At 33.7% G+C, this 22,403-nt stretch overlaps 1 protein-coding gene across 6 annotated transcripts in view; it reads left to right on the top strand.

Moving 5' to 3' along the window:
- The window catches only part of LOC123523048 (high affinity cAMP-specific and IBMX-insensitive 3',5'-cyclic phosphodiesterase 8B-like), a 292,542-nt gene that overhangs the window by 165,950 nt on the left and 104,189 nt on the right, over window positions 1–22,403 (top strand). The window contains exons 1-2 of one of the 6 annotated variants that reach the window (XM_053549386.1): window positions 12,055–12,405; window positions 21,635–22,098. The exons of the other annotated variants lie outside the window; for them this stretch is intronic. Coding sequence (XP_053405361.1) covers window positions 22,045–22,098 — 54 coding nt within the window. The 5' untranslated portion in view covers window positions 12,055–12,405; window positions 21,635–22,044. Of the gene's footprint in view, window positions 1–12,054; window positions 12,406–21,634; window positions 22,099–22,403 lie in introns of those variants that run through there. 6 annotated transcript variants of the gene reach the window in all.

Raw genomic sequence — 22,403 nt, 5'->3', positions numbered from 1 at the left:
AACAGCCATTTCTGACATGACTCTGTCTTGAAGCTGCTGTGTAATGGGTCGTTTTATTCCTTAGATGATTATGTGATTAGCTTTTCCCTGAATCCATTACAGGGTCTCTTCTTAGAACTGTAATCATATAAAGTTGCAGTAAGTAAATACTAAGACATGATTGTGTCCGTTGTTTGAACTCAGTTGGTGACCTAAGCTATTTCTATGTATTGATGTATACCAGTATGAATATAAGTATGTCATAATTTTTATGCAAATCTTGTGCCACGGATTTGCAAATTGGGTTGCTATATATAATTACTAATTATTTAGGACAGTGCGTCACTTAACCTTTACCCTGCTAAATTCCTAAAATGGACTGGTCTATCATTCAATTTGGACAGTACCACTTATTATTTGAAGGGTGTTCACTGAAAATTTACTAAATGAATATAGTGAACAATACAGACCAAGATCAGCATGCACTGCCTGTACATCCATGCATACCTTTAAACATCGTCTTCTCATGAACTGGTGGAAGGATCTTCTTCAAAGTTGGTCTGTAGCATCATTATAAGGTCCTCTCCCCATTTTGTTCATATGGGGGCACTAGTGGCCCCTGGGGCCACTAAAACTAAAAATAGAAATGCCTTAAATTTGATCTATAGCATCATTATAAGTTGGTTTGTGGGAGTATTATCCTTTTAGGGGCCAGTATAACTATAAAAATAGAAATGCCTTTAAATGACTTCTACTCATGAACCGCTTGATAGATCTTCTTTAAACTTGGTCTGTAGCATCATTATAAACCTTCCTCTCCCAAATTTATACGAAATGGGGGCAGTCGGTCCTTTTTAGGGGCCACTAGAACGAAAAATAGAAATGCCTTAATAATTTTAAGACTTCTCGTGAACTGCTTCATCATGGATCTTGAACGTCAAAACTTGATTTGTAGCAGTTATAAGGCCCTTTACCAAAATTTTCAATTGGGGACACTTGGCCCCTTTTAGGGGCTGCTAGAAACTAGAAATACCTTTAAACAACTTCTACTAATGAATAGCTAGATGGATTTTCATCAGACTTGTTTTGTAGGATCATTATAAGGTCCTCTCTTAAATTTGTTCAAATGGGGGCAGTAATAATAATAATAACAGTAATAAAAAAGTTGGTCCCTTAATTTTAGGGGTTACTTAGGGCTAAAAGTAAAAATACCTTTTAATGACTTTTTATCATGAATTACTCAATGGATCTTCATCAAACCTGGTCTGTAGCATAAATATAAGGTCCTGTCATAAATTTGTTCAGTTTGGGGTGTTTGGCCCCTTACAGGGTCAGATGGTTAAGGTCGGACCTCTTCGGTGAGCGATTTAGGCCCATTTGGGCCTTACTGTTCAATTAAAATGTATAACTAGGCTTTCTTTCTAACATCTTTTTTTTAACTATATGATATCATTGCTGTAATGTGTGAATGCTGCAGCACAGTCATTGAATGTGAAGAAAATCGTTATTCAGTTTAATAATTTAGATCAATGTTATTCCGACTGACTTTCCTTCTATTCATGATATTAATGAATTGATAATCCCTATTGGAATAAATGATAATTATGCTCAAAGGCAACTTGAAATATGGACAGTCGTTAATCTCCCAAGCTCTAAAAACTTGCTAATTAATCTCTGTATTATTAATTTGATATTGTTCATATTCCATTGAATTTATCAATATCACATTGAAAGTCACACATATTTATTCTGAATCACTTAAATCTATTACCACACTTATTTTGTACCATTCTAGGTAAAAAATAATTAAAAACTGCAGCTGAACAGAGAATGACCATGTAGTTTAATCCTTTGGATGGGTGTTCAAATGGATTTTCTCTGTTGCTCACAGGAACTGCCAGCTCCCAAACCAAAATGGCGAGCTTGTCTCACTGGGGGAGACATATTGTTTTTGCCCTGTCCGTCCATCCGTCAGTTAGTCACACTTCATTTCCGATCAATAACTGGAGAACCATTTGACCTAGAACCTTCAAACTTCATAGGATGGCAGGGCTTATGAAGTAGATGGCCCGTATTGTTTCTTGGGACATTCCATCAAAGGTGAAGGTCACAGGAGCCTGAACATGGAAAGCCATTTCCGATCAATAACTTGAGAACCACTTGATCCAGAATATTGAAACTTCATAGGATGATTGGTCATGCAGAGCAGATGACCCCTATTGTTTTTGGTGTCACTCTGTTAAAGGTCAAGGTCACAGGGGCCAGAACATGGAAAACCATTTCCGATCAGTATCTTGAGAACCACTTGACCCAGAATGTTGAAACTTCATAGGATGATTGGACATGCAGAGTAGATGACACCTTTTGACTTTGGGGTCACTCTGTTAAAGGTCAAGGTCACAGCGAACAGAACATGGAAATCCATTTCCGGTCAATAGCTCGAGAACCATTTGACCTAGAACCTTCAAACTTGATAGGGTGATAGGACTTACAGAGTAGATGACCCCTGATGGGTTTGGGGGTCACTCCTTGAAAGGTCAAGGTCACAAGGGGGTGAACATGGAAAACCCTTTCAAATCAATAACTTGAGAACCACTTGACCCAGAATGTTGAAACTTAATAGGATGATTGGACATGCAGAGTAGAGGACCCCGTTTGATTTTGGTGTCACTCTGTTAAAGGTCAAGGTCACAGGGACCTGAACATGGAAGACTATTTCCGATCAATAACTTGAGAACCACTTGACCCAGAATGTTGAAACTTCATAGGATGATTGGACATGCAGAGTAGATGACCCCTATTGATTTTGGGGTCACTCTATTAAAGGCCAAGATCACAGCAGACAGAACATGGAAATCCATTTCCAGTCAATAACTTGAGAACCATTTGACCTGGAACCTTCAAACTTCATAGCATGATAGGACTTACAGAGTAGATGACCCCTACTGTTTTTGAGATCACTTCATCAAAGGTCAAGGTCATAGAGGGCTGAACGTAGAAAACTCTTTTAAATAATAACTTGAGAAACATGTGACCCAGAATGTTGAAACTTATTAGGATGATTGGACATGCTGAGTAGATGACCGCTACTGATTTTGGGGTCACTCGATCAAAGATCAAGGTCACAGGGGCCTGAACATGGAAAACCGTTTCAAATTCATAACTTTAGAACCACTATGCCCAAAATGTTGAAACTTAGTGGGATGTTTGGACATGCCAAGTAGATGATCCCTATTGCAGCTAACCATCAGTGTCTCTTTGACTATTCCCCTATTGACTTCTTGCCTATACGACTGTGCACTGGCGGAGACAAAAGCATTTTCTAGTTAAGCTTCCATTAAGGTCGCAGCAAGATTGCAGTTGCGATCTTAACAAGTGTGTGGCAGACTTGTTTTAGCATGCAGCAAGATTGCGATTGGAACTATCGCAACCATAATTTAAGCTTGCGCAAACTAATTCGCGCGCTTCCTGCAACCTATTTAAGATCTTGCAAGCTTGCGATTGGAACCCTAGTGATCTTAAATTGCTACCTTGCAAGTTTGCACAATCATAATAACATTGCAAGCTCTCGCAATCTTGCAAACTTACAGTATCATTACAAGCTTGCGCACACTTTATAGGTGTAGACAAAATCATTTGCAAGTCTTGCACAACCTTGCAAGCTTGCTAACTACACTATCTTCCTCCACCTTAATTAGGTTTGGGAGACAGTATAATGTTTGACACTAAAAATTTAATTATATACTTTCTTTAATTTGACAAACTGCACAGTTTTTAAAATGTTCGCACTTTCATAAAACAATATTTGTAGTGATCAGTACATAAAGACTTAAAAATCAGGGACAATATTTTTTAAAACAACATATTTTGACATAAAAAATTTAATATTTGGTTTAATATAATTACCTCCCTTTTATATGTATCAGTGAACTAAAAGAGTTTAAAAAAAGATTACATGATCGCAAGCTAGTCGCAATCTTAAATAGTATTAGGATCCTAGGATGCCCGCTGCAAGCTTGCGAAGCAAGACTTATCTGCAAACTTAATTTCTGTCGCAAGGTTAGTCGCAATCTTAAATAGTATTAAGATCGCAGTAAGCTTGCGCAAGCTTATGGCAAACTTCTCACAAGCTTGCTGTATGCTTGCACATGTATTTTGGTTTGGGAGGGCAGTTAATTTGTGACCATTTAAAGGTTTAGTTAATTATGTATATATGTATGTGTCAAGGTAAATCTGTATACAGTTTAACCCTTACCCTGCTAAATTTCTATAATGAACTTGTCCATCTTCCAATTTGGACAATACCATTAACTGTTAACTAAAAATATACTGACTGAATAGCGAACAGTGCAGATCATGATCAGACTTGCACAGATGTGCAGGCTGATCATGATCTACACTGGTCGCAAAGGTAGAATCAATCGTGTCCAGCATGATAAGGTTTAACTTGTGGATATGTCCCAGAAACAGTGTTTTGTCATTGAATAAAATCACTGTTTGGAGTTTTGTGAAGGAATACTGTGACAGCCCAGTGATAAAATAATAATACTGTATTTTCCCGAATTAAGGCCCCCCCCCCCCCCCCTCTAATTAACGCCCCCCACCCATTTTGGAGGGAAAAAAAGTCAACAAGAACGGGAAAAAAATCACCTACCTCATTTTTAGTTCATCTGATTTTTTGAAAAAAAATGATGAGTTATTGTCATCACTTGAGCGGTTGTCGGCGTTGGCGTCAACGTCTGCGTCGGCGTTGCCTGGTTAAGTTTTATGTTTAGGTCAGCTTTTCTCCTAAACTATCAAAGCTATTGCTTTGAAACTTGGAATACTTGTTCACCATCATAAGCTGACTCTGTATAGCAAGAAACATAACTCCATCTTGCTTTTTGCAAGATTTATGGCCCCTTTTGTACTTAGAAAATATCAGATTTCTTGGTTAAGTTTTAGGTTTAGGTCAACTTATCTCCTAAACTATCAAAGCTTTTGCTTTGAAACTTGGAATGCTTGTTCACCATCATAAGCAGACCCTGTACATCAAGAAACATAACTCCATCTTGCTTTTTGCAAGAATTATTGCCCCTTTTGGACTTACAAAATCAGTTTTCTTGGTTAAGTTTTATGTTTAGGTCAGCTTTTATCCTAAACAATCAAAGCTATTCCTTTAAAACTTGCAACACTTGTTCACCATCATTAGCTGACCCTGTACAGCAAGAAACATAACTCCATCCTGCTTTTTGCAAGATTTATGGCCCCTTTTGGACTTAGAAAATATCAGATTTCTTGGTTAAGTTTTATGTTTAGGTCAACTTTTTCTCTTAAACTATTAAAGCTATTGCTTTAAAACTTGCAACTCTTGTTCACCATCATAAGCTGACCCTGTACAGCAAGCAACATAACTCCATCCTGCTTTTTGCAATAATTATTGCCCCTTTTGGACTTAGAAAAATCATTTTCTTGGTTGAATATTATGTTTAAGTCAACTTTTCTCATAAACTATCAAAGCTATTGCTTTAAAACTTGCAACAGTTTTTCACCATCATACGTGGACACTGTGCATCAAGAAACATAACTCTATCCTGCTTTTTGCAAGAGTGATGGCCCTTTTTAGACTTAGAAAATCATGGGTAGGACAATATTTCTATTATACAAAAAAAATCAGATGAGCGTCAGCACCCGCTAGGCGGTGCTCTTGTTATAAGTCCACATAATAAGTAATTTACAGTACTAAAGTCCAATGTATTAAAAATTAAGGAGATGTCACGGCTGAGATAGTTTAGCATTATTACAATACACAGTCGGTATTGAAATTGTGTTTCCAATACATGTGCTCATTAGATAAATCCTCAATATCTATGTGAAAATAAGGGATGTGTTTTGTATGATTGCAACACTGTGAGTTGCTCTAATTACTGACAAATGACTGAAACAATAGGAATTCGTATGAGAGATGGATAGACAAAACGATAGTGAGGTAACAATATATTCTTTTATTGTTTTAATGTACGAGTTGTAAGCTACAATAAAGAATACCCATTTTATGAAAATCAAACTGGAAGTTTGAAATAACAGAAAAAAATTAATTAGGTCATGAGTCATCATATACCTGTCAAAATTTGTCATTAGTTTTCACGAGCTGTCAAAATTACTTTTATCTCTCTATTCTGCAAATGCATTGTTTTTGAAAGTATCTTGGACAGATATTGTAGTGTGTAACTTACTTTACATTCCACATTAATATTTGTGCTTGAAATTGCTTTGTTGAGCTCACCGACGTCACATATGAATGTCTATTGTTTTAGTTTACTGTCTGTTATAAAGGTATCAAATCTCAATATTAAGATATAAGAATTGTTCCTTTCTGGTAGACAATGGAAACTATTTGGTTGAATCATAATATAACAGTTTTTGGAAAGAACTGAATATTCTTTGTTTTTTTGTTATTCACCGGAAATTCAAAAAGTGACATCACCTTAAACACACTTTTAAACAGTCCATGTACCGTAAGTCCAAAACATTTGTACTAAGTATGGTACGCATCCAATCATTAAACAGAAAATTAAACGGTAAATACATTTTTGACTTGTTTTTACACCACTCGCGCACATGCTTCTTGCCGACTTTAAACAAACTTGCAGCAATGTGTTTACCCTTCTCTTCGGCAGTTTTAAGAACTTTTAATTTAAAAGCAGGCACAGCAGCGTGTCAAACCATTGACATTGTGTATTGCGCTATTAGCTACCCGCATGTACTAAGGAAAATGTTATCGGAGTACACAGCTGTTTGGGTCATGACGTAATGTGTAATGTCGCGAGCATGTCAAAAAGCCAGACATGGAATACACGAGGTATCGTATTTAGGTGCATAAAAGACACACTGCATTAAACTGGATGCTAAATAATTATGTTTTGAGGGGATTAAACAACACAGAAACACTTTACAGCTAGTTTGAACGATGTTTTTAAGTTTTGTAAAAATTTTCATTTTTTATTTTTTTACCTCAAATGAACTCTTTGGAAAATGTAACGCCCCCGGGGGCGTTAATACGGGAAAATACGGTACGCATCTAAATGACAATGATTTTATTCAAGAGCAAGTCACTGTTTGAGATTATATAATATTTCAGTTAGAACACATTATCAAAGATTATTCATATTGTACATCCTTGACGACATCCATCAATTATTATCCTGTTTCTGTTGGTTTCAAAATTCCCAGCATGCTGCTATATGCCCTTTGGCGCTATTTACGTCAGGAAAATGACTTACAGTGTATTGCATCATAACACACAATGTTTAATAAAGGGTGGCCTCCATGGCTGAGTGGTTAAGGTCGCTGACTTCAAATCACTTGCCCCTCATTGATGTGGGTTCGAATGTCACTCAGGGCTTTGAATTCTTCATGTGAGGAAGCCATCCAACTGGCTTACGGAAAGTCGGTGGTTCTACCCAGGTGCCCGCTCGTGATGAAATAAGGCACGAGGGGCACCTGAGGTCTTCCTCCACCATCAAAGCTGGAAAGTCGCCATATGACCTATAATTGTGTTGGTGCACTGTTAAACCCAACAAAATAAATAAATTCAATAAAAGGAAAATGAACCGAGTCATGTTAGAATTTTTATTTAAAGCACCATTTTGTTGTTGTTTTTAATGACATCACTACCAGCACCTAGCACTGCTTAACACTGTAACATCAGTTATTATAGCACTGACATCATTCCATTTATCAGTTTTTTCAAAAATTGAGAAAATGCCTTTATTTCAAAAAGTTATCAACAGGAGACTAGAAATATACAAATGATGTACCAGATGTCCTCATGCTTTAACTTGATTGCATCCCCAAGTGTGCAGGATGTTCTTAAATTATGCGTCAAAAATACCCCACATGCCTGTTTTCCCATTGCATAGCCTGAGTGCCTTATTTCATATTAGAAAAAAATGTTTTTTGCATTTTAACAACCTTTCATTTACATATTGTACCAGTTTGACAGATGATGAAGCTTGTCAGTAACCTTTCTTTGACAATGCTGTGTCTAAATGCTTGCATGACTTTTGTTGTCTGTGAGTATAAGTCTTACACTTTAAAGATGCACCACAAAATAACTGTATTCTGTTGTATTTCCATGATGGTAATTATACAATGTCATGGTTTGCATGAAAAAAATTGAGAAAAAAAAACAAAATATCTAGTTACAAATTGACAGTGACATATATAAGGCCAAGACAGTGTGTTTAATATCTATAAATATATTATTGAATTAATGTAGTAGTTTGCCAAGTAATTGATGTATTAAGATGAGTTTATTTACACTTTGTGTAACATTGTATGATAGTTTAATATTATTCTATGTCTATAACCCTTATCATGCTGAACACGATTGGTTCTGCCTTTGCAACCAGTGTAGATCATGATCAGCCTGCACATCTGTGCAGTCTGATCAAGATCTGCACTGTTCGCTATTCTGTCAGTATCTTTTTGGAAAGCACCCATTTTAACAGTTAATGGTACTGTCCAAATTGAAAGATGGACAAGTTCATTATAGAAATTTAGCAGGATAACGGTTAAATCTTAGAATAATACTGAAAAGAGAATGACTGAATAATTAAGTTTGCAGATGAAGTTGTGTTTGAGGAAAAAGACGGTCACTAGTTTGTGGTGGGTCTTTAAAACATTTTATTGAGGAGCACTTGAAGGATATTTACCAAAAGTGGTCAGAAGCAACTTTACATATACCTTGAGTATTATAACCATTCTTAAGTTTATGAGGTCAGGCAAGAGACCATGAGCCACTATGTCCCCCTGGGTTTACTAAGCTTTAATAATAAAAAATGATGATAAAACAGATAATATTGTTACATGAAGCATGAAATGTAAATAGGCTGTGTACTTATCTAAGATAAGCTTTTCTGTCCATGATAATTTGATACAGTTAAAGATATGGAAATAACTTGTACTTTTAATATGGGCTGGATCTATCTTAACATCTTATTTGACAGAATAATGGAATTACCAGCAAATACAGGGTGTCACATTAGTTGTGATACATGTTAATGAGATCATCAGCGATGTCATTTCATCATCAATCAAAGATCCTATCAAGATCACTTCAATTCACGATGGCGATAAGGACAATAAGCAATTTCCAAATAGTTTTCAAAATCGATTTTCGATGAGATGATAGATAGATATAAGAGTGAATAAATATAAACAACTGGCGTAAATCTTTTATATAATAAATTATGTCGTCATAAATCAGGGTAAATATTATGGCATTTTATTCTTATACAAACATTTAAAAAGTCAGGTATTGTTATCAGGTAGCATTAAGTTGGGAAATTTTGTACATTCTTAAAGGTGATCAACCTAATTCAAGCAACTTCTTACAACATTTTCACTATTTTGTATGCAATGAAGCAACAAAAAGGTCTATTACTGAGAGCCCCCTGTCACAAGCACTTTTAAAATCAATAGTTTCCAGTTTTACATTTCCATTTGATATTAGAATATTTCAACAAATTTAATGAACAAAAAAAAGGACAAGTATAGCTTTTGAATCTGGTTAGTTCAGATTGTCATAAAGGGAGGTTACAATTATTTTACAAACTTGCATGCTTTTTTAACAAATTTTGGTTAAACATGCATTGTCGATGAAAATATTTCACATATATGCAACAAAATGATTTCGTTCTTTATACAAAGTATTTCATACCTGCCATAAAAATCAAAGTACTGAAAGTACAGAAAGGCTGGCTACCACAAAACACTGAATGAAAACTGTGCGGGAAAGATGTTTGCAAAATCTTAGATATTATGAGTTTTCCATATTAAACTTAGGCGAGCATAGGGTATTGTTGTGATCTTGATTAACTTGTGCATCCAAGTTAAAGTTCAATGGAGAAACCTAGTTTATCGGACGTAAACATGGGTCCAAGAGAGTAAACTATATTTTAAGCCCGTTATACTGTGTGTTCGCTCGAAAATTTATGTTAAGTATTTGATAATCATAGTTTTTCGACAAAGAATGTAATTGTTGGATAATTTGATTGCCGAGAACCATTGTATACGGACATGAACCTATGTTTACGATCATGAACTTGGGTTTATACGCGCGTGAACCATAGTTTATTAACGTGAACGTAGGTTTAAGTTCGAAAAACTTGGCTCCGCGAACGACAAGAAGAAGAGAAAAACTTGGCTTCTCGAACAAAACTATGATTTTTGGTCATTATCCTATGTTCACCAGCGTTAACCTATGTTTACGGTTGTAAACCCATGTTCACGGTTGTAAACCTAAGTTCTTGATCGTTAACATATGTTCACGTTCGTAAGCTATGGTTTACACCCGAGAACCCATCATAGTGCGAAATATGTTAACTTCAGGACTGTATCAAGTTAGTGCAATTATTAAACATTACCAGTATGGGTCCACTATCTTAATATAATCTGAAAAAAGTTGAAAACGTGTGTTTAAACAAAACTCGCTGCATCTACACCCACACCCTTAAAGCAAATTGGTGACAAAGCGCTTTTTACTTTATATCTTTCAGTATTCGTCAGAATGTTTAAAATGAATTTAGTATAAAAATAGCCTAAAAACAGGTATAATGTGGTCATTTGTTTCTTATCACATTACTGTGGCAATCACGCAGCGATTACGCCCCTTAGTACCTATAGCAAATGATCTGAAAGAATAGATTCTTAAAACTTAAGCCCTAAATATAAGACCTGACATAACTCATATCACTATAAGTTCATTTTAATTGATATTTAATATTTCTTATTTTCCACGTTATGTCAGGTCGTCGAATAATGCGCAGTATAATTCATATCGACGGTTGTTTCTCAGAACCAGCGTTTGTTTACTTAGCTCCTTATAGACCGGGGTCATAATCTGTAACGAAGCGGTCAACGTTGAGTTAGTTCCATTCATACGGATATTTCATTCATGGAGGCGAATTAATTTACCATCATTATGTAATATTTTCTAATGTTATCTTTCAAGTATTTACCGTTAGAAAAATAAAATTATTATAACATGTTTGCGCAAGTAGATCTATTGAAACAGGTAAGTTTAACAATCTTTATACAACTCTATGGCAAAATTGATTAACGTGGCGGACTATTTGAATTGCGCATGAAATTATATTTTGTGTTGTCAGTCTCAGCACCTGTTGAACTTTACAAAAACTCGATATATGGTTATAATAGTCTGGCGAATATCACCAGCCTAAAAACCACTATAATTTTTTTAACTCAACTATATTAAGTGTTCATTGATATAGAGAAGTATAAATAATTAGATAAACTACCTTTAACATAGATAATAAAAGGTTGAAATTGCATATATTTAAGTGAATACTGCCAGTATTTAAATTTAGTGCCATGATCATAATGAACATACTTTTTTTTATCAAACTTCATCCAATGATTAATTCTGCACATAAATGTCATCAGCTGAAAGGTAAACTCAAATTACTGGTAAGCTTCTTTGAAGTTCTTATGAATAGCTTTACAAAATTTAGAATAATTACAGCTTAGATTGTCTAAAGCTGCAGTGGTTTACCTAATTAGATTTTTTTTGCATTAAAGAAACATATTTGGAAAGTGATATACTCTATAACATTTTTTTATCACAAATTTCATATAATATGTTATTTTATTCATCATTTTAAAAAGGACTTGTACATCTTTTGTGAATCTGTTTACCCTTGTAGGGATACTTTGCAGACATTTATGTATAAATATTGAAAACAAATTTTGATAGACATCAATATAAATTATGAATCAGTCACTTTAAAGCTATAGGGATTTTGTTTGTTTGGGGTATATTGTCAATAAATCTCCTGTTAATTTATGTCTGGATAATAAAATATCATCTATTAAAAACACGCACAATATTTTATAAGCCTTTTGGCTTTTTGCATGTGTACTATAACCAAACACAAGCTAGAAAACAGATTATTCCAATAATTAAAATGCCTGTGTGTGCTATTCCGCTTATATTTTATTTCTAATGTATCTATCGGAAGTAACACTAACAAGAGAAAACATTGGTTTTTTCTCCAGTATGTAAGCATAGAGCCTGGTAGTCGGTACAGATATCTGGATTCTCATGGAAATTCTGAGTGCTTATTCAGTAATGCTTAGTTGTAAACTGTTGTACTGTATAGTTGCTGAATTATTGATACACATTTTTAAATGTTTTTTAATGGAATAACGGCTGCCAGCTGAGAGGAGAAAATTTGTCGGGAGAAATAATTCAAGTGCTTTTTGGTGTTGTACTAAATGTGAAAACAAATTGGGGAATTCAATGTGCCGCAACCAGGTTTCAGGATTGAATGGAATTCATTGTGCCTGAAAAAAGATATGAATCTGTGAAGTATTGTGTTAATGAAGTAAAAGGATCAATTAAGAGAGTCATATATACCTCAGGTTGATTGTACTTATCTACTTAATTGACATTATAATAGAGCTAATGCCTGGCAGCCTCATAGTTTAATTGACTTAATATTGACTTGTTTAGAATACATACAAAGTGAATAGACAGCAAATGTATTATGTAAAATTGAAATGAAATCGTATGTCAAATGATTATTTAAATGAGTCTCATTTAACTATTATATTTTTTGTTACACTGGTTTAATTTTTTTTACCTTTATTTAACTTCCATGTCAGTGTCCTGGAAAAAACCAAGGTCTCACTGCCAGTCACAGGTCAAGTCATGAGCACAGTATCTTCAGACCCACAACCTCTGCATTATTCTGCTGGTTCATGGAACTTTTTTTTTTAGAGAACAGAGTCTTATAAACCTATCCCATCCCAGATCAACAGCGGTTGGCAGTAGATTAAGTAATGGGTTTTTGACATAAGGTTTGCAATCGTTAGCCATGGTTTTAAGCTTTACATCCATTACCATCGCTAAACCTGGTTGTCTGACCATGGTTAAATGAAGATTGTATAACCATGACCATGGTCATTTCATGGTTTGATGATGGTTGAAATTGGTAAGCATGGTAAACTTGGTTCACTTTTTGTGGGGGAATGTACTTGTATATCAGAAAAATTGTTCAGAAACTGAATTGAATGAAACTGGTGTATGTCGAGACAAAATAGTTGTAACTTTCTGTTAATGTTTCAAAAACATGCAGCGATGTTTAAATTTAAATTGATGCTGCAGATGTCAGAATGATCAGATCCATAACGCCGTTTTGTCATTGGATCTTGTGCATCATCCAGAATTATATTTCAAGCTTTCCTTAGTTACTGACAGGAAATTAAGTAATTCTGTGAGTTGTAGGCGGTGTTAATTTATTTCTTGTGCATTAAAAAGATGTGTCTAAACCACATTGGGACTTCTTGCAAACTATGAATCACACTAGCGATTCTTGGATGATATGCAAGAAACCTCAGTGCAGTTTAATATCATCAAAATGCACATGTAATAATATAGTTATCCTTATATTTTTAAAGCAGCTTAAAATTTGATACAATAATAAGTTTTTTTTTCACAAGTATCAGAAAATCCAAATAAATGCCAGGCTATTGATCTTTACAGCATCTCGATGGAAGAGACAAAAATGACCTGCCCACGCCAAATTGTAATTCATTTGCCTTTCAGTAAAAAAAGTTCCTGATTTTAATTCAAAATTTCCTTAAATCCAGTGACGAAACAGGTAGTGACTTGTTGATTCAGTTTTGATCTTTTCATGTTGGACCCATCTTGAAAAGTTTGCCCTTTAACTATTCAAGAAAAAATGTGTTAATGTTGAGCGCAAATAACCAATCTGCGCTATTTACCAAACGCGCAGCGCATATAACAAATTTTTGTACGTTGGTTATATGCGCAACGATTTACCAATCGTTGCGCATGATAAATTTAATCTGCGCGATTTACCAAATGCGCAGCGCAAATAACAAATGTAACTTTATTTATCAGAAATTTGCATTTCGTGTTTGATAAATCATGTAGTTGGTCAATTTATTAATAAATATAGATGTCAAATGCTGAATATCTTGGTATTTAAATTATGTGTCATAAATTTGTTTCTACATCAGTAAATTCACGGCAGTCGGTCACCAGGTTTCAATACCTCCGATCTTATACAAGATGCAATAAAACCCAAACATGCGTGAAGGTGTGATTTCCTCCAGCTTGCACACGTCGTCCTCTGGTATGTTTAAGGCTATTTTTATAATTTTCTACTTCACCCGAGCACACACTTAGCAAAATATCGTTTTTATTATATTGAAATATCTTGAAATTTCACAATAATATTCTTTTTACCAACGGGAGCATATCTCTCAACATGTCTAAGATAAAAGATGAAATAAAAAAGTCACAGAATTAAAAGAAAATTCTTACAGATCTTATCTATATTATTATTTTATAGTATAAAATCGATAGAATAAAGAGTAGGCCTAATTTTCATCAAAACGTAAACGAAATTTTATATTTTGTAGCTGCACAAGATATGTGTTTGGTGCCCTGCGCTAAATGAAAATCTGGAAATTACTTTGATAATTTAAATATCTTTTATAAATCATATTAACTTTTACTTAGATTTGCGATTACAGACTAAAACTATAGTTTTTTACAAATCTAAATGGATCTATAATGTTACACATGTAACTTGCGTGGGAGGTCGGTTCTGCGCTAATAGCAAAGTTTGAAATTACACTGTATTTCAAATATATTTCATTCATAAAACATACTATTTATGTAACTTTTAAATGAATACTGTAAAAGAATGATTAAAAAAAGAGTGATTTCTGTCATAACGAGAACGAAATATTACATTTTTTATCCGCGCAAGATGTGTGTCTGCGCTAATAATAAATCTGGAAATTACTCTGATAACTTGAATATCTTTTATAAATCATATTAACTTTAACTTTGATTTATGATTACAGACTAAAACTATAGTTTTTTTACAATTCTTAATGGATCTATAATGTTACAAAATTACACTGTATTTCAAATAAATTTCATTCATAAAACATACTATTTATGTAACTTTTAAATGAATACTGTAAAAGAATGATTAAAAAAAGAGTGATTTCTGTCATAACGAGAACGAAATATTACATTTTTATCTGCGCAAGATGTGTGTCTGCGCTAATAATAAATCTGGAAATTGCTCTGATAACTTGAATATCTTTTATAAATCATATTAACTTTTACTTTGATTTACGATTACAGACTAAAACTATAGTTTTTTTTTATAATTCTTTTTATAATTCTTAATGGATCTATAATGTTACACATGTAACACGCGTGGGAGGTCGGTTCTGCGCTAATAGAAAAGTTTGAAATTACACTGTATTTCAAATAAATTTCATTCATAAAACATACTATTTATGTAACTTTCAAATGAATACTGTGAAAAACTGATTAGAAAAAGAGTGATTTCTGTCATAACGAGAACGAAATATTACATTTTTTATCTGCGCAAGATGTGTGTCTGCGCTAATAATAAATCTGGAAATTACTCTGATAACTTGAATATCTTTTATAAATCATAATAACTTTTACTTTGATTCACGATTACAGATTAAAACTATAGTTTTTTTTACAATTCTTAATGGATCTATAATGTTACACATGTAACTTGCGTGGGAGGTCGGTTCTGCGCTAATAGCAAAGTTTGAAATTACACTGTATTTCAAATATATTTTATTCATAAAACATAGTATTTATGTAACTTTCAAATGAATACTGTAAAAAAATGATTAGAAAAAGAGTGATTTCTGTCATAACGAGAACGAAATACTACATTTTTATCTGCGCAAGATGTGTGTCTGCGCTAATAATAAATCTGGAAATTACTCTGATAACTTGAATATCTTTTATAAATCATATTAACTTTTACTTTGATTTACGATTACAAACTTAAACTATAATTTTTCTAAATGGATCTATAATATTACACCTGTAACTTGCGTGGGAGGTCGGTCCTGCGCTAATAGCCAAGTTTGAAATTACACTGTATTTCAAATATATTTCATTCATAAAACATACTATTTATGTAACTTTCAAATGAATACGGTAAAAAAAGAATAGAAAAAGAGTGATTTCTGTCATAACCGCGCGGGTTACAGAATTAAAATTACATTTGTCTTTGCAAAAGCTACAACTTTAGTCTGTAACCATAAAACAAAATTAAATTTAGCATGGTTTATGAAAGATATCCAAGTTATCAGGATTATTTCCAGATTTTTTATTAGCGCAGGGCCGATATCCCGCGCAGGATACAGATGTAACAAAATATTCATTTGGCAAAAGCTACAATTTCAGCCTGTAATCACAAAACAATGATAAAGTTAGCATGGTTTATGAAAGATACCCAAGTTATCAGGATTATTTCCAGATTTTTTATTAGTGCAGGGCAAACACATCTTGTGCAGGTAACAAATGTAATATTTCGTTCTCGTTATGACGGAAATCACGCTTCTTTCTATTTTTTTCTACTCCCAAAACATTTTTATGAAGTTACATAAATAGTATCTTTTAGAATTGAAATATGTTTGAAATATCGACGTCAGTTCATAATTTGCTATTAGCGCAGGAACAACATCCCGTGCAGGCTACGGATGAAACATTATATTCAGATTTTCAAAAGCTACATTTTTAGATTGTAATCGAAAAACGAAGTAAAAGTTAAAATGGTTTATAAAAGATATTCAAGTTATTGGAGTAATTTTCAGAGTTCTATCAACGCAGGACACACATCTTGCGCACCTACAAAATGTAAAATTTCGTTCACATTTTGTCGAAACTTATTAGTTATTCTACCTGTCTCACTATAAAACATTAATAAATGATATAAGTATAAAAGATCTGTAAGAATCGTCTTTTAATTTTACTTATTTTTGTTTTTTTTTGTTTTTAATCTTGGCCATGTCAAGAGATACGCTCACGTTGGTAAAAAAGAATTGCGCTTTTTCAATATGATGAAAAAAAGCGATATGGTGAATTGTGGTAAGTGTGTGGCAATTCAGTCTTTTATGTAAGTCTCCTTTATGTTCTATATCCGGTATAAAATGACTGGGTGATCGAATGAAATAAAAATACTTTAGTTATAAAAAGAATAGAGAGGACGATGTGGCTATCTGAAGGAAATCACACCTTCACGCATGTTTAAGCTTTATTGCATATTGTATCATACTGCAGATATTGAAACCTGGTGACCGACTCCCATGAATTTACTGATGTTGAAATAAATTTATGACACATTTTTAGCTCATCTGATTTTTTGAAAAAAAATGATGAGTTATTGTCATCACTTGAGCGGTTGTCGGCGTCGGCGTCGGCGTCGGCGTTGCCTGGTTAAGTTTTATGTTTAGGTCAGCTTTTCTCCTAAACTATCAAAGCTATTGCTTTGAAACTTGGAATACTTGTTCACCATCATAAGCTGACCCTGTATAGCAAGAAACATAACTCCATCTTGCTTTTTGCAAGATTTATGGCCCCTTTTGTACTTAGAAAATATCAGATTTCTTGGTTAAGTTTTATGTTTAGGTCAACTTTTCTCCCAAACTGTCAAAGCTATTGCTTTGAAACTTGGAATACTTGTTCACCATCATAAGCTGACCCTGTACAGCAAGAAACATAACTCCATCTTGCTTTTTGCAAGATTTATTGCCCCTTTTGGACTTAGAAAATCAGTTTTCTTGGTTAAGTTTTATGTTTAGGTCAGCTTTTATCCTAAACTATCAAAGCTATTGCTTTAAAACTTGCAACACTTGTTCACCATTATAAGTTGACCCTGTACAGCAAGAAACATAACTCCATCCTGCTTTTTGCAAGATTTATGGCCCCTTTTGGACTTAGAAAATATCAGATTTCTTGGTTAAGTTTTATGTTTAGGTCAACTTTTTCTCTTAAACTATCAAAGCTATTGCTTTGAAACTTGCAACACTTGTTCACCATCATAAGCTGACCCTGTACAGCAAGCAGCGTAACTCCATCCTGATTTTTGCAATAATTATTGCCCCTTTTGGACTTAGAAAATCATTTTCTTGGTTGAGTATTATGTTTAAGTCAACTTTTCTCATAAACTATCAAAGCTATTGCTTTAAAACTTGCAACAGTTTTTCACCATCATAAGTGGACACTGTACATCAAGAAACATAACTCTATCTTGCTTTTTGCAAGAATGATGGCCCTTTTTAGACTTAGAAAATCATGGGTAGGACAATATTTCTATTACACAAAAAAAATCAGATGAGCGTCAGCACCCGCAAGGCGGTGCTCTTGTTAAAACCTAGATTTGCAGTATCAGTCTGTAATTGTTAAACAATGTAAAAGTTAGCATGGTTTATGGCAGTTATTCATATTATCAGAGTAATTTCCAGATTTTCTATTATCACAGGACACATCTTGCGCAGCAACAAAATTTCGTTCACGTTCTGCCGAAAGTTACTCTTTTGTACTACAAAACATTAAAAAATATCAATACGATCTGTAAGAAATGATCAATATATATTTGAAATATCGGTGTCATTTCAGGATTTGATATTAGCGCGGGATCGACATCCCGCACAGGCTACGGCGTTTAAAAGTTAAAAAAATAAAATAAAAAAATAAATGAAAAAACTTGTGTTATTAAATATACTTTGGATATTTTGTATCATTTTAAAGTTTTTTAACACCTATTACAAATGACTCTTAATACCGTCGTCAACAGAAATGTTTAGTCCATAAACTACCAGGGACGTGAGCATCTCATTGAAATTACCGCATAAATACGCTCATTTACTTTAAAAAATGTTTTTCTTGTTCTTTACAAATTAAGCACAGTCAATTCACACATTTACGCATGCCTGATCACCGTCAGTTTTAAAATCAAACTGTTTTATTTAGGCCTACAGGTCTAACCCTCTAATGATATTCAATTTTACCGGGAGATATCATCCATATGTTAAAAGCGCAGACTCATTTACCAAACGCGCAAGACAGTTACCCTGCGCATATAAGAAATATATAAGGTTGCCCGATTTACAAATCGTTGCGCAGATAACAAATTGGTTATTTGCGCTGCGCGATTTACCAAATGCGCAGATTGGCTATATGCGCGTAACATGAACACTGAAATTTTTTTCTGATACTCACAGATCAAGAACTTGAGATTTTATTTAGCCAAATGAAACCTTGTAATTATGTTGAAAAGTTCAGAAAGTTTGATGGTCAGCTTATGTCTATGATTATGTTGCATCAGGTTACACTATTACAATTTCTTCTTAAGGTAGTTCTGCACATTTGATAAACCGGAAGTGATGGCGTAATGTCATTTATCTGGAAAACGACTAGAATAAAGCCTGGATTCAGTGTACAGAAATGAAACACATTTTATGAATTTATCGCAACCTGTGAGTAAATTTATTACAATGGCACAGTACTGTTACTATTGTTCTTAATTTAAAATATGATATTAAAACATCTGACAATGTAATTCAAATAATGTCTTAAATTAGCTTGAAATGTGTGGTTCACTTTAATCATGGTCAAATATCTCAAAAGTAAGCACAGTCAGACCTTTACATTTTATTTCACCACATTATAGACAATATGTTTATTTACGACTGTGAGAAGTTTCATTGAAATCTACACTGTATCATGATAATGTTATTTCCTGTTATCAGACTCCCATTATGAAAAATTGTGTAATGTCCAAAATTTTCGAATCAGTCCAACAAAAAATCAAGCACACAACCCTATCTTTTTTATTTGCTGAATTTTCTAAATATATTCTGAAGTTTTGAAAAATCAGGATTTACCAAATTCCTGTAGAAAAAAATTTGATCCAAACGTGCAGAACTACCTTAAAGTCTTTATAAATTTTGAATCCTCAAAGTCACAAACCTGTGGTTATCTGTCATAACCAAACCATTCAATTCTACGCCAGCAATATGAATTAGTTTACAGTAGAATAAAATGATAATAATTATTATACCCCCCAGAAACGAAGTTTGGGTGGGGAGGGGGGATATATAGGAGTGAGTCGGCCCGTCGGTCTGTTGGTTTTCGTGGTTTATAACACATGCAAGGCTTGACAGATTTAAATAATTTTTTTTGAACACAGGTGTAACATCATAAAATACAGGTAAAATTCGACTTTGAGGTCAGTAGGTCAAGGGTCAAGGTAACAATGACCTGGAACAGTTGAACGTTTTCCAGATAATTACCTGAGAGTGCTTGGGCCTAGGATAAAAAATTTTGGTACACAGGTGTAACATCATAAAATACAGGTCAAGTTCGACTTTGAAATCAGTAGGTCAAAGGTCAGTGTTACAGTACCCGGAACAGTTAAACCATTTCCGGATGATAACTTGAGAACTCTGAATGGGCCTAGGATCACGAAACTTAATAGGGAGGTTGGTCATGACCAGCAGAATGATGACCCCTATTGATTTTGAGGTCAGTAGGTCAAAGGTCAAGTTCACATTGACTCAGAACAGTAGAACTTTTTTTGCATGCAGGGTTGACAGATTTGAATTATTTTTTAATACACAGGAGTAAACATCATCAAAAATAGGACTAGTTTGACTTTGACATCGCTTACTTCTGTGACAAGGCCGTATTGTGGGAGTATAATTTGTCACTCCTGTGACAGCTCTTGTTATGGAATATAATTAACACAGATGCTGATAATACTGGTGGAAAAATTAATTATGAAATTATACTCTACTCACACCTGAAGTTGGTGAACAGGAGAATATCCTTTCACATGGTGTTAGCCTGTTGTTGTGACCATAATTGATAAAAAAATCTCTATGGTAACATAAACAATACAGGTACTCGTTGTTACACATTGAAGGTCACACAGGTCTGAATTGCAATAGTCATTTACTGCAACATTTTAGGATAGATAATTTTGGTTGGACCTGTATTTTTTGCTCTTTTTTTTGCATCACTTGTTTGTATGTATGTTTTTTTCTTTTAATCAAAGTGGAATTTATACAAAAATGAATATCTAAGTGACTTAATAGCTAAACTATTGTTAAAAGTGGCATTCAGCCTATACCAAACATACAGAGGTTGTGTATCCTTGACATTCAGAGATATTTTTTTAAACAAATATTTCTGATATTGCTTGAACACCAAGTCTATAATTTTACTTATGATTTTTTGTTTTAATATGTCAGTAAACTAAAAGAAAATGACCGTGTTCTGGTCAGTTAGTAGTGTTTTTAAATTATTTAATTTTTTAAGTGACCTTGACCTTAATCTTACAAAATATGCATTAATTACAATTTGGAATTGTTTATTATGTGATGTTTGTATGTTTTCAACTAATTTAACATGTAATTAATACTATTTTTCTGATCATCTTTTGTTAAACAAAGAAAATCTTGTCTGTTAGGAGAAAAAAGTATACAGTTTCGGACAGCACATTTGGGATACAGTTATCTTCTAATTCTGATTTTAACCAACATGGAATATCAGCTCTTGCAATATAAAGTTATATTGTAATCTAACAAAGCCCACTATAGATCTGGTGGATTAAGTGTTGCTAAAAATTGTCAGAAATAAAATTTCAATGGTGGAACTGTTTCAATGGTAACAGTGCTTTTGTTTCTCAGCATCTTTACGTTTTACTTGCAAATCATACAGGATGATATATACATGCTTAAAAATGTTTCTTTTATTTGAAAAATCTAGAAGTAAGGACATTTTAAAATCATGGACTTGTGAAGGACAGGATTTTCTTAGATATGGAAATGTTTTGACAGGAAAATCTTATCTTCATCATGATTTCTTGTAATTTATTCCTGTTGTCTGTAATGGTGAACACATTAAGGTGCTTTTGCACTAAGAATGGCTTATATGAACTCTGTTACGTGCAGTTATAATCGTATTTGGAAATAAGAATTATGTCAACATTAAAACTCTTATGTTGGTGATCATGACTTTGTTGACTATCATGTGGACCTAATTACACTACAAACCTACATGCTAGGCTGTGAAGAGAGCGCTGGAACTGTAAAATGCATTTGTGATGTGAAGGAGGATTATTAATTAACAACAAGTATTTTGTAGGACTATTTTGTCAGTGACGGAATTTCAGAACAATGGGGATTTGTCACTGTTGTGACTCACCTGGAGTAGAAAACATCTCCCTCAAGGTGATTACTGTATTTATATCTTTGAGCATGCCAACATTTGCCAACACATTTTATTCTATAATGACTGAGCAAAATATCCATTGATTTTGAATTTTATGAGCAGGTCTTGAACATTCTGTACAGTTTATGAGCAGGTTTTGAACAGTCTGGTACAGTTCACAAGCAGGTATAGAACATTAACTGCAGTTCAGGTTTACCTGTCATGAACTATCTAGTACAAATCAAGAGCAGGTCTTGAACGGTCTAGTACAGTTCCGGAATAAGTCTTTAACTATCTAGTTCAATTCAAGAGCAGGTCTTGAACA

The sequence above is a fragment of the Mercenaria mercenaria genome, chromosome 8 (assembly GCF_021730395.1).
Source record: "Mercenaria mercenaria strain notata chromosome 8, MADL_Memer_1, whole genome shotgun sequence".
Lineage (NCBI taxonomy): Eukaryota > Metazoa > Mollusca > Bivalvia > Venerida > Veneridae > Mercenaria > Mercenaria mercenaria.
The sequence above is the reverse complement of the archived record's forward strand: the minus strand, read 5'-3'. Positions and strand labels throughout refer to the sequence as shown.